Here is a 13,861-nt window from a genome sequence, read left to right as displayed (position 1 = left end):
TCTTTGTTGATCACAGACAGCATTCAGAAAACATAGGGCTTCCCAGCAAACACCAGAATGACAGAAATCCAATGGCAAATAATAAGTTGCAGGCATGTAAAATGTTAAACAGGGAGGAACTCCTGTCATGCTGTTGGGTTTTGTTGTGCAAGGCTCTGTCTACCCTGCTAAGTTTAAAGAACAGCTGCACCAATGCTTTAATGAAACAGTCATGGCACACTTCCCTCATGGGGATGGTTAACAGCACTGGAAGCTTGGTTACAATGGGCTTTACAACACTGTATCTTGCTGCACTTGGGAAAGAGGGTGTAGGTTTCATACTTCCGAATGAGAAAGCTACACTGTAGACAAGACCTTAATGCCAGAAATGACAGGACACTGACAAGATAGCCACTCAACCTGTCATTCACAATGACAACATGCCCAAAGAGAGAGAGGGTCAGAAAGGGGGAAAAACATATATTACCAGGAAAAAAGATCTGAAGTGCCAGCAAACACATAGTTCAAAGCAAACAGTAGATTCAAATAAGAAAATAAAATACATTTACATAGTCACATCAAATGATATCAATCCAGATAAATTGTCACTTTAGAACATTTGAGAAAAAAAATGTCATTTACAAGAGGATTCCAGTAAAAAGACCTGTGTGTTTCTTTTCTCAGTGCTGCTGCTGAGCAAAATATGCTGCCTCTCAAAGAAAGCAGTACTATTTTAGGTATTTGCATAGAAAAATAGCATCACATGTATTAAATTTATCATTAAAGATACCAGTTAGGCTGGGAAAAATAGCCAAACAGACCAGCCTACAATAAAAATTAGTATTGCCAGGGAAAACAAATTATGGGGGTCAAGTAATACTTTAACCTATACTTGCTACCAAAAGATAAAGTGGAAATAAATTGCCATTTTTTCCTGTTAGAATGAGGACTGTAGAAAATATTGATGCATAAAACTTTCCTGAAAGGGAAGGATTTTCACTCAAATATGCTGTTTGCGCTATTTTTTCTTGTGTATGAATTCTAAGTCTACCAATCCATCCAGTTCTGTCTTTAATACATTTCCATATTATACATTTCAATTCTTTTCAGCCCATTTGGGCCTTTAAAGTGCAAATATTAATGAAGTTATGGACAAGAACCCTTTGTCAGTACAGCGTCAAAATTGCTAACTTTGGAAGTACCATAACAGAGAACTACAGGATTTCCTGAGAGAACTTCAAACAGCAGGCTTTTCAGGCTTTTGGCTACATAAATTTGTCTAAATTTATGTAGCCAAGCTCTTATTCTAAACACAGTAACTGGCTCACCATACTACTTACCAATCACACTGCACTGCTGGTACCTACATTAGTAATGCATGAGGTAGCTGATGTACTCTAAACTCAGAAATTTCACTCTAATCTGTTGTTAAATTCCAAGGTCTTTAACAGAATGGCCCACTCCATTGAAGCGTTCACTGACAGGTTTATGTATATGGAGTTTCTTGATGTCTGCTCTATGTCCCTTTATTCTTTGGTGAAGGTTTTGCCCTGTCTGTCCAATGTACATAGTGTCAGGGCACTGCTGGCACATAACAGCATATATAATGTTGCTGGAAGTGAAAAAGAATGTGCCTTTGATCTTGTAACCAACATGGTTTGGTCCAGCCATAGCATCCCCAGAATAAATAGACGGACAAAGTTAGCAGCAGGGTTTTTGTTTCAATAGAGCATTCATAAACAGATTGCTGTTTCCAGCCGATGCAGCCCCTGAGCCGTTTCATCAGTCACGACAGACACTCTGATGCCTCTGTACAACAACAGCAACTGATGCCACCCATTACAGCCAACCAAACCATCCCTATGAGTCACACCGGGCAGACACCAGCTCCTTGCCATCTCCGCAGCTTTCCATCCCTTTTGTGCGCGTCCCTCTCTCCCCCGGACGGCGTTCAGTCCCCGATGGCGCCCTGGCACTGTGGGCACAGCCGCCCGCCCCTTGGTCCCAGCTGTCTCTGCCCCTCCCGCAGGCAACAAAGACACGAACTGAGGGTGCCGGGGCTCACGCGGGGAAGGGGCGGACCCGAGCCGCTGGTGACAGACGGGGGGAGAAGGGACAGGCAGCGCGGCAGACAACACAGTGGGGCGGGCCGGACAGGGAGAGCGCTGGCTGGCAGGCGGCAGGGCCGGGGCCGCTGTCTGTGGCTGCGCCACTTACCTACATCCTGGTCGAAGGGGTTGGTGGCGAAGAGCGGCATCTCGAGTGCAGGCGCTGGCGTGGGGAGCAGCTTCGCCCTCCCCTCCCGGCCCTGGGCTACCGTGCAGCTGAGAAGGGAGGGGCGGGAGAACTCAGCGGCGGCCTCAGCTCCACCTCCCCATCAGAGCACCGCTCAGAAGCCGCCTCGCCGGACTCGCAAAGCATGCTGGGGAAAAACGGGGTTGCCCTCTCCAATGCCTGACCCGAAGACGCTCCCCAACGCAGGCGCACAAGGCTGGGATGTAAAGACTCTGCCCTCCCGCGCTCTGTTAATCCCGATGTTTTCTCTTCCCATGCGTCCCTGGATGGGGCTCTGGGTCAGGCGCTCTCAGGGCACCTATGCCCCTGACAGTCGGTGACTGACCCCGCCCCCCGACTGGAACAGGTGGGAGGGGGAATATGACACCTGCCGACAGGTCGCCCAGGCCCACGCCGGGGAGCTGTCCCTTTAAGGTGTCGGGACGGAGAGAGGCTCGTCCCTCACCCACTGGCGGCTCCCGGCCCTTGAGCGCCCCTCACTCGCCGCCCTCCAGCGCTGCTCCCAGGCCCCGGGTGTCCGCGGGGCGGGCAGCTCGCGCCGCAGCCCCACCGCCCGCCACCCCGTGACCGCTGACATGATTTACGGGATGGGGAGGGGGGATCACGAGGCTGGACCAGGCGGTAACCTGTACAGCGCATCGCTGCGCGGCTACCGCTGCTGAGTGCGGATCTGAGAGGCCCATTTCAGACGTTACACCGGCAGTGGCAAATGAGGAGCCCAGCCCGCCGCTCCCCCAACCCCACCCCAAAAGGGGCTTCTGCTCGCGCCACCCCGGGCTCCTGCCCGCCTGCCACGGAGCGACGGGACACAGACCGCACGGGCTTTTCCTCGCTGGCAGGAGGAATAGCACCTGCCGAGCTGTACCGGACGTGGCAGCTGGGACGGGCCCGGCAAGGGGCGCAGCTCCTGCAATAGCAGCGGGGGCGGCCCGGAGCGCTGGGCCCCTTTGAAATACCACGGGAGTGTCATTGTCCTGCTTCTCGGGACAGACAAACAAAATAATTAGGTGATGAGCTTTCGTGGGACAGACCCACTTCTTCACCTGTGGAAAATTCTGAATGCTCCAGATGTGAGGAAATGGGTCTGATCCATGCAACCTCATCACCTAATAAATTATAATTTGTCTTTACAGTGCTACAGGATTGCTTTTGTGTTTTATGTCAATAAGTAAACCTTGACTGGCCAATTATGCATGTGGATATATATGCAGATACATGTTGATGATAAAGGGATTACTAATTATTTTATGGTATTAAATATGTAGAAGATATTTAACCATAAGTCCAAATCTGGTTTTCTTAACTTCATGGGAGGAGCCCCGTCAGCGCCCATGGAATGTATCCCATGACCAGGAGTTGGTTCATGGCATGACACATGTCCTGACTATCCGTGCCATGCAAGGCTTAGTCATTTTCTTTAAGGACTTTAGGGTAGCTAGAAAGAGAATAAATGGTGGTGACAACATCATAAGAGAAGTATCTGCTCAGGAAGGATAGAATTCATGTATAAAACAAAATAGCAACAAGCATAAATTAAAAATAAGATGCTAGCTTCTGCAATACAGAAATACAATAGTTAGGATAAAAGGGAAAATGTCATTTTCCTCCCCACTTGGTCGATATCTTCATGACTTACTGGTTTTCTCTCATATGCTTGCAACAGCCCTTCACAAAATACTTCAGAAAAACTACTAAAAAATCTTTTATATAGCAAGGTATATGGTTCCTTGAGACAGGTACCTATTATATATTTGACACATTTCATTAAGTTTTATTTAACTATTCATAGATAGGCTGTATTTTATTAATAATAATGCTCAATTACCTATAAAGCTTAATCAGTTCCTGTTGTTTATTAATTGCTCTGTGTGTTTACACATACCTCCTATGGGCATAGATATCCTTATGACATATTGCTGAACCAGGTGCTACATGTAGTTTTTATGTTTCTAACTGCTTCATCTGTTTCACCCTTTAATTCATCTCTCCAAGACTTACTCTGATATTCCAAATACTTGGGCAGCTTCATATAGCCACCACTTTTATTAAAGACAGGCTATCCAAAAAACATTGTTTCTATATGGTACAAGAGAAAAACTAGAGTATTTTCAGATTATTACAGAGACTATTTTTGTATCTCTGCTTCTAAAGTTAGGTCATGAGTTCAGTAGTACAGGGCTGAAAGAAAAAATATATATTTACAAAATAGGCTAAAGTATCTTAAGCATATTAAAATGTTCTGCTTTTAGAATACTATTATCTCAGGTCTTTACAGGTCTAGAACAGACAATTGGATCTCACTGAAGTAGGGAGTCTCCCCTTCTAAGTACTCTAAAGCTCCTGTTTCTAGAATTAGAGGAATGTAGAATCACAATTTTTAAAGCCTTGGCACTTACATATAGAAAACTTGACTGGCCCAGGACTATGTATACTTTTCCTGGTCTATGGGCCTGCATAATTTTGTGGTAAATTCCACATTCTGGGGAGAAAGAGCAAACATTTCTCTGAAAAATTGATTTTCTAATATATTTCAAGACTAATCTTAAATTTTCCTTCTTTGTTTCCATACTTAAGATGCGTCTACACTAGCCGACTACTTCAAAGTAGCCAGCACAACATCGAAATAGCACGCGTTGCATCTATATGCACCGTGTGCTATTTCAGTGTTGAAATCGATGTTAGGCAGCAAGACGTCAAAATCACTATTCCCATCTCAAGATGGGAGTAGCGCCCTACTTCAACGTTCAACGTTGAAGTAGGGCGTGTGTAGACGATCCACGTCCTGCTACTTCAAAATAGTGGGGTCCTCCATGGCGGCCATCAGCTGAGGGGTTGAGAGATGCTCTGACCAGCCCCTGAGGGGCTCTATGGTCACCCCGTGCAGCAGCCCTTAGCCCAGGGCTTCTGGCTGCTGCTACTGCTGCTGCAGCAGCTGGGGTTCCATGCTGCGTGCACAGGGTCTGCAACCGGTTGTTGGCTCTGTGGATCTTGTGCTGTGTGGGCTGTGTGTGTCTGGGAGGGGCCCTTTAAGGGAGCGGCTTGGGGCTTTACTGGCCCCTCATTTCAACGGGGAGCACTTGTGTGTGTGGACGGTCTGCATTTCCTTTCGGGGCGGCTCCTTTTGATGTTCTCCGTCACTACTTCGACATTGAACATCAATGGCACCAGCCCTGGAGGACGTGTAGACGATACGCGTCAAAGTAGCGTATTTCGATGTTCTTCGAAATAGGCTACTTCGACGTAGTGTGCTAGTGTAGATGTAGCCTTAGTGTCATGGTATGTAAGTCACACACATATCTGGATAGTAACAGAGAGATAGCCATGCAAGTCTACGTACTATCAAAACAAAAAAGCAGTCCAGTAGCACTTTAAAGACTAACAAAATAATTTATCAGGTGATGAGCTTTCGTGGGACAGATCCACTTCTTCAGACCATAGAAAGTCTGTGTTTTACTGAAGAGGAATTTTCACAGCCATTTGGAAAGAGAGGCTGCTGAACTCTCTTTTATATTCAAATTCGACACATTAACACGTTTGAATTGGGACAGCAATTCTCTAGCTCATTATAGGGGCTCTTTTACATACTTTGCTTTATCCAATTCTTGACTCCTCCCTCCCGCCCACTGTCTCCCTCTGCTCTCTGATTCACTCACCTTGATAATATTTTTCTGATTTGTCAACCTTGATTACTATTTTTGATTCTCTGTGCCTTAAATATTGAGTCTGTTCTGGTATGGCTATGGTCTGAAGACGTGGGTCTGTCCCATGAAAGCTCATCACCTAATAAATTAGTTTTTTAGTCTTTAAAGTGCTACTGGACTGCTTTTTTGTTTTCACATATCTGGATATTTGTTTTAAACTAACTTTTTGGATGAAGGTTGATTCTACATCAATGGTTCAGAAAACATGAAGGTTTTCAAAACCCTGTCTCAAATGCACATAGTACTGTACTTTGACATGATAGACAAAGGATTCTTTAATATCAACTAGACTTGTCTGATTTTATTTATTTATTTATTTATTTGCATATAATATACTGCAAAAACAAAGGGGGGTTCTAGTTACAGAAATTAACCTGGTTCAAAGTCTCTGTTGTTGCAGCTCTTTGTACTCCAATATGTCTCCCTGGCTGCATCTACGTACCCCTCCCTTTTGGACGGGACATGCAAATGTGGCCGATTAGAAATGAAAATGAGGTGCTGATTTATGTATTACACACCTCATTTGCATAATGGCAGCCATTCGCTGTTCCGGAAGTGCTGTTTTTGGAAAAAAAACAAGCAGTGTAGATGGGGTTCATTCGAAAGGAAACCCTGCTTTTGAAAGCACCCTTCTTCCTAATTTTTTTCAAAAACAGCACTTATGGAACAGTGAGTGGCCACCATTTTGCAAATGAGGTGTGTGATATGTAAATCAGCATCTTACATGCATTTCTGATAGGCCGCATTTCCATGCCCCTTCCAAGAGGGAGGGGCAGTGTAGATGTAGCCCCCCTTATTTGTTGATTTCACATTGCAGTCTAGTTTCAATCCTTGCTTTGTACACAATAGTTGCACAGTTAAGAAATATTTTTAAAACAGGTTTTTCTAGTTTGCAATTTGTTAAGGCTTTTCTAGAGTAAATGTTACACAATTGTTTAAAATATGTGACCTCCATTAAAAACTTCCCAGTTTTCCTTGGATAACAATCTCAGCATTTACAGGATTCCCTGCACTTACTGTAGGGACTATTTAGGGAATGCTTTAAATACATTTTATTAAATTGGTCAAAATCCTCAGCTTCACCTCATTGACAGTGCTTTAAAACCAGAGAGAACAGGTTGGTCAAAGCATCACTTTTTATATACTTAAACTTTTTGGAATCACAGAGTACTGTCCAACTTGGAGGATTTAGATCTTCATATTTCCAAAGTGGATAATTTTAGTATTGTGCAATTTACTCTGTGGTGATCATTCAGAAAGCTGTGACTGCTGTCCATATATATAAATCAACCAGCAGTTTAAGAATAAAGGTCTGTTTTATGCCAAACTTGTGTCTTCCTCTATTGTTGCAGCATTCTGTGTATTGGTTGGCTGTTGTTCTCCAATTCAGCGATGGCACTACTTCAGCCATCTCATATGTATATGATTCTTATGTATATGGTTGGTGAAGAGCTTTGGGATAAAATATGATGTGTAAATTGTGGAATATATTAATTTTGAAAGCTCCTCTTTGTCAAACTTCTACTGGGATCATTAAAACACTGGGAAATAGATCTCAACTCTGTTTTGAAGGACCATTGGTAGGCTTCAGCGAGAAGTTCAGTCTTCTTGGCTTTCTTGTGAAGACTGATAATGAATGTCAGTTATGAAAGATTTCTTTGGGTGTGGCCACATGAACATTATGAAATTTACTCAGCTATACATTTCATTTCACAAATATCAGTTAGTAGTCTTCCAATAGTTATGACTTTCAATCAGTGAGATGAAACAAATTAGTCTAATAAAGCACAATATAAAACATTACGTAGACAACACAATTTGTTTTAACCACTTACAAAATGCACTTCTCCACAAATGAATAGACACGTGATTTCTTGATTATCACTATGTTGCTAATAACAGCTGCTTGAAGCTTCATAGAAGCACCAGGGATTGAACTCAGATTCTCTGGCTTCAAAATCACAAGCATGTTGGCCTGCATGCATAAAAGGAGATAGGCACCAAAGTTTCCAAGTCCCAGTTTTGGAACCACACTGATTTACAAAATTCCCCCTTAACTTGAACACACCTAGATTTTTTCAGTAAAGATTCTCTATGTGTCTTTGTTTTGGCTTCTCAGCAAACGTATTTCTGCCTGTGTCTACGTACCTATCTCCTACCTAAGCCCCAAAGTGACTCACAGACCTGAGGAAGGTAAGAATTCAGTCACCTAACTTAAATCAATAGGGCCGTGTCTACAAGTGCACGCTACTTCGAAGTAGCGGCGCCAACTTCGAAATAGCGCCCGTCACGGCTATACGTGTTGGGCGCTATTTCGAAGTTGAAATTGACGTTAGGTGGCGAGACGTCGAAGTCGCTAACCGCATGAGGGGATGGGAATAGCGTCCTACTTTGAAGTTGAACGTCGAAGTAGGGCACATGTAGACGATCCGTGTCCCGCAACATCGAAATAGCGGGGTCCACCATGGTGGCCATCAGCTGAGGGGTTGAGAGATGCTCTCTCTCCAGCCCCTGCGGGGCTCTACGGTCATCGTGTGCAGCAGCCGTCAGCCCAGGGCTTCTGGCTGCTGCTGCCGCAGCTGGGGATCCATGCTGCATGCACAGGGTCTGCAACCAGTTGTCGGCTCTGTGGATTTTGTGTTGTTTAGTGCAACTGTGTCTGGGAGGGGCCCTTTAAGGGAGTGACTTGCTGTTGAGTCTGCCCTGTGAGCCTGTCTGCAGCTGTTCCTGGCACCCTTATTTCGATGTGTGCTACTTTGGCGTGTAAACGTTCCCTCGCAGCGCCTATTTCGATGTGGTGCTGCCCAATGTCGAAGTTGAACGTCGACGTTGCCAGCCCTGGAGGACATGTAGATGTTATTCATCGAAATAGACTATTTCGATGTCGCTACATTGAAATAAGCTATTTCGATGAAGCGTGCACGTGTAGACGTAGCCTAGATGTGCTCCAGACCATCCAGCTGATCAGGCCCTTCAAGTAAGTTCACACTAAATAGACAGACATGGACTTCCTTCATGACTTTTAGCACAGTGTGTAGGATACTCACCTTTGATATGGGAGACACCCAGTTCAAGTCACACTCACCCCTAAACAAAATTATCACCACTCACATGCGCTGTCACCATTGAGCTACATCAGGGCTCTGCAACCTGCGACTCTGGAGCCATATGCGACTCTTTAAGGACTTCTGTGTGGCTCCTGACACTATTATGGCAAAGTAAAAAAATAAAAATCCTCCTGATTATTTTTAATAAACAGTGAACATCTAAAAGCCCAAAAATGAACAACTTATATCTAAATAGTAAACTATGTGTGATCTTGAAATGTTGGTTAACTCCCCCTAGCGTACTCCAGAGAGGAGAAGGGTCCAGAGCGAAAGTCAGGAAGACAGTGGTACAAACACACACAGAAAGTGTGAGGAAATAGAATATATAAAAAGTTTGTGAATGTCCTGCAGTAAACATATATTGGATTACAAATCATTGTGTGCGCTGTTCTTAAAATAGGCGTAACAAGAAGTATAGTTTGATGTTATCTATTAAGGACCATCTCATAGTCACATGCATTGCGGCTGTGGAATTATTGAGTTTTTTACCAAACTGGGAAAAATTGGTTTTTCTTGCTATTTTGGCTGCCGACCCCTGAGCTTTGGTATATTCTGCTATGGGATTTCCTCAATTTCTCCAGAAGCTGTTGCACTCTAGATAAATAATTAAAAGAGGCATTGGAGCAAGAAGACCAAATCCCAGGTCTCCTTCTCAGGTGAGTACTCAAAGCAACATATATTGAGTCAATCTCAACTCTTCTTCCTCCTCAAGTCCCTCCTTCCCCATCATCATCATCATCAACAAAAAAAAAAGGGCTCAGCTCCTGTTGGTTTCTGATGCCTCCCTTACTATTTCCTTCCATCTTTCCCTGTACAGTGAGGACTGGCTTAGTTTCTGTACACTAGCTCCACACCAATCTATTATATCATCTACCCATTCTCTGTGTGGTCTGCGTCCCCTATGTGAACTGTCCATTATGCCAAATACCAAGGACTTGATCTGTCATTAATCGTTCATTCTGCAAATATGCTCAAATAGCTGTAACTTTCATTGTCCCTCTTTCCCACCCCCTCATTAAACAGTACCGTGAACCCCCGATTACATGGACCCTGATTTAGCAGACTTCAGGAACAATGGAGGTACGCCCGTTATTCCTGAAGTCCGCTGGGGTCAGTAGACTCCTAAATCCCTCTGTTCCCTTACACCCCCAAAAAAGTAAAGGGATTTACCTCTGCCATGGCCTGGAGGAGCCGCTACCTCCTCCGCGGAAGCTGCCAAACAGTCCTCACATCAGGGGTGGGGGTGTACCCCGGCAGACGGCATGGGGAGGAGTGCATGGCGGCTCTGGCGGTGGCTCCTGCAAGCTGCTCTGGCAGCGGCTACAGCGGCTCCCCCAGGCTGCTGGACCCCCACGTGACTGGCACCTTTCCTCATGCAGCTGGAAGCGCCTTGCCATGTGCAGCTAGATGCATCCCACCGGCACAGCTGGAGTGGCCCCACTGAGCACGGCTGGAAGAGGGGTGCCTCTAGCCATGTGAGGGGAGGCACTTCAAGCCACACGGGGCAGGGCTGCTCTAGCTACATATGGAGAAGTGCTTCCAGCCATGCCAGCAGCGAGGCACTTCCAGCCACACATGGCAAGGTGCCAGGCAGACGCGGGGCGGCGGGGGGATGCAGGGGGGGGCACATCCAGCAACTCTTCCAGTGTCAGCTCTGGTAAATCAGATTTTTTTGGGGGGTGGGAGAGGGGTGACTGGAGATGGGGGAGCCTGGCAGGGGCAGTAAACCCGCACATTAATGGACAACCCTCTGCTCCAACTGGTCCATTAAATCAAGGGTTTGCTGAATAAGCACCTAATGCCAAGGTGTATAGCTAAGAATCCTGCCCAAGTACAGATAGATGCCTTGCTGCAGCTGAGACAGGAGAAGAGCTTAGCACATAATACTCTTGTCACCATCTTCCATCGGCTATCTTAGCCAGTTGGCTATCCATTGGCTTCCTGCATATCATGCTGGCTTTTGTTTAACAGTACAACTACGTAGTAAAAAGGAAACAAAAAAACAAACGTCCGTAGCAGCAAATCTCAGAGCCAGATCCAGATTAAACTTTTGTGGGCCCAGACACTCAAACATTGGCACCGCTCCCTGCTCCAAGGCGCCACTCAGCTTGGCATCTTCCCCCTGAGACTAACACTTGTACAAGGGGCAGAAAGTAGAAGAAGGAAGAAGCAGGTGGGGCCTTAGGCCAAGAAGTGCTGAGGCCCATACTGAGTGTGGGCCCACCATCATGGTACCATTGTAAAGCTGGAACTGTGCAGAGCCCACCTGGTGAAATGACTCAGGCTTGTAGAGTTCATGCTGCTGGACTAAAAATAGCAATGTAAACATTCAGGCTCAGGCTAGAGCCCATGCTCGGAAACTCAGCAAATTGGGAGGACTGTGAAACCCAGATTGTTTCATGTCTGAACATTTCCATTCATTATATAGGTGTTTAAGCACTGAACTCAGGTATTGTGAATCAGTGATTTTCTAGGCATCTAATACTTACATGTTATGATAGTGTCACAGTGCTGAATTCCTTTTGTGCATTCACGTCCTATCACTAAAGCAAATCTTCCATTAACTGGTAGCACTTTAGGTACTCTGACAAAAAGCAAAACAGTTTTAATTCCATCATAGTAAAAATACACTATTCTGTTTTATATTACTATAGTCAGGCAAAACTTCCCTGAGAAAAGAAAAATAGAGCCAAATCAAAGCCTCTACACTAGTGATTTTACAAAAGAAACAGAAAAAAAGACCATGTTGTAACATTTTAATTATAGTATCATTGGTCATGACTGAAATTAATAGTTTTGAAGACATTTTCCTCACTTACTGAATTTTACAACCCATATCAAATTTGATTTGACAAGCATGAAATGTGCACATGTTGAAACATGATTTGCCTCTGAAATAAACATAAAAATATACACAGCTTAAGGGATAGTAATTTTCTCTGCAGAGTTATATTTCCATAATATCTACACTGTGTGCTCTAGCTGCTAAATTTTAAATTACTTAAAAACAAATGGAATTTTAAGTACATCAGCATTCCACTATGACTGGACTGAGCATTAACAAGGGAGAAAAACCAAGACAATGAGAATCAACCAGTCAAACATCATAATCACTCTGGGAGGGGATGACCTGGAAGGCGTGAAGCAGTTCACCTTCTTGGGGAGTATTATAGGCAGAGATGAAGGAAGAGATACTGATATCAATGCCAGGATAGGGAAAGCAACAGCTGCATTTAAAACTCTTTATCCCACATGGAGATCACAAATTATTTCTGCAAAGATGAAACCATGGATCTTCAACACAAATGCAAAGAGTGTGCTATTGTATGGATGCAAGACCAGGTGTACTGAAATGTCTTCAAATCACAAGATACAGCCATTCATAAACAGAAGCCGGAGGTACATCCTTCACATCAAATGACAAGACATTTTCACAAATTAGGAGCTTTGGAACAGAGCAGGACAAGAACCAATTGACATTCAAACCCAGAGAAGAAAGTGGGGATGGCTAGACCACACTCTCAGAAAACCATCATCCAGCATAGTCCATCAAGCTCTCAATGGAACCCAGAAGGAAAACACAATAGAGGAAGACCTTGGATAATGTGGAGAAGATCTACTGAGACTGGAGGACAACAACTGGGGTACTCCTGGAGTCATCTAGAAGTTCTGTCCCAAGACAGAGTGAAGCAGAAGAGACTCGTAAATGACCTATGCTCCACTTGCAGTACAAGGGTTAAGTAGTAGGAGTAGGGTATAATAATATGTTTTTAAGAAGCACTGTTAGCTTTGTTATTAGAAGGTTTCTTAGGCTATGGCTACACTACTCAGTTATTTTAAAATAACAGTCATTTCAAAATAATTACATGAGGATCTACATTACGCACATGCTGTTTCAAAACAGATTGAAAATAGCGAGTGCATTATTTCAAAATTGGTAATCCTCAAATGCAAGAGAAATAACGCGCATTTCAAAAGTGCTATTTCAAAAGAGGCGCTATTAAGACATTGAACAGAGCTATTTTGAAATGTCATAATGGGCTCCAACAGCACTGTTTTGAAATAGTGTGATGTGTCCAGAAATGCTATTTCAAAATGTCTGGGTGCTATTTCAAAATACATTTTGTGTGTAGTTGTCTTATTTCAAAATAAGATAAATAGCTGTTTCAAAATATCTTATTTTGAAATAGTGCTGCAGTGTAGCCGTAGTCATAGCCCAGCCACTCTCTCGACAAAACCACCACCTGGAACCACATCAGCCAGGGTTGACGGTCACTGATTCTTTCTGGGAGCCAGTGCTGGAGCCCTGCAGAGGCGGGCGCTGAAAGGGACCCCTCTGAACAGCCATTCCCTGCTCCTGCTGCAGGCCTAAATATCTCTGTGAAGGACAGCAGAACTCTTGCTATGCCCACCCTATATTTGGGGGAAACAAAGCTGGTCTCTGGGTGCCATGCTGTCGGAGCTGCCCTGGGCTTGTGATAGCCCCACATGGACATGCTGCAGCTGGAGCAGAAATTTTTGGCAGTTGTCTTCCTGTTCCTCACTGAAGGCGAGCCTGATAGCACCTTCAGAGATGGCGCCCTGGCTGCAGGACTTGCAAACCTACACCTGCCCCTTCCGGACACATGACACCCAGCTGCAGTCTGCCATACCCATGGAAAAGGGGGTCGCAATCACCTTCTGGCAGCTCACTAAACCTGACAGCTACTGGTTGGTTATCAACCAGTTTGGCATGGAAAAGTCCACCGTCAGGGCCTTCATCAGGGAGGTAACACAATC

The 13,861-nt window shown here is 44.6% G+C and overlaps 1 protein-coding gene across 2 annotated transcripts in view; it reads right to left on the bottom strand.

The window, feature by feature from the left end:
• The window catches only part of STAM (signal transducing adaptor molecule), a 75,808-nt gene extending 72,313 nt beyond the window's left edge, over positions 1 to 3,495 (bottom strand). The window contains exon 1 of one of the 2 annotated variants that reach the window (XM_074984828.1): positions 2,197 to 3,495. In XM_074984828.1, the coding sequence (XP_074840929.1) occupies positions 2,197 to 2,236 (40 nt within the window). In that variant the 5' untranslated portion in view covers positions 2,237 to 3,495. The remainder of the gene's footprint in view (positions 1 to 2,196) is intronic. The other variant, XM_074984829.1, reaches the window with a different exon arrangement.
• Between the last annotated feature and the right edge of the window lie 10,366 nt (positions 3,496 to 13,861).

This window comes from Carettochelys insculpta, chromosome 2 (assembly GCF_033958435.1).
Source record: "Carettochelys insculpta isolate YL-2023 chromosome 2, ASM3395843v1, whole genome shotgun sequence".
Taxonomy (NCBI): Eukaryota; Metazoa; Chordata; order Testudines; family Carettochelyidae; genus Carettochelys; species Carettochelys insculpta.
This window is presented reverse-complemented; position numbering and strand designations above follow the sequence as displayed.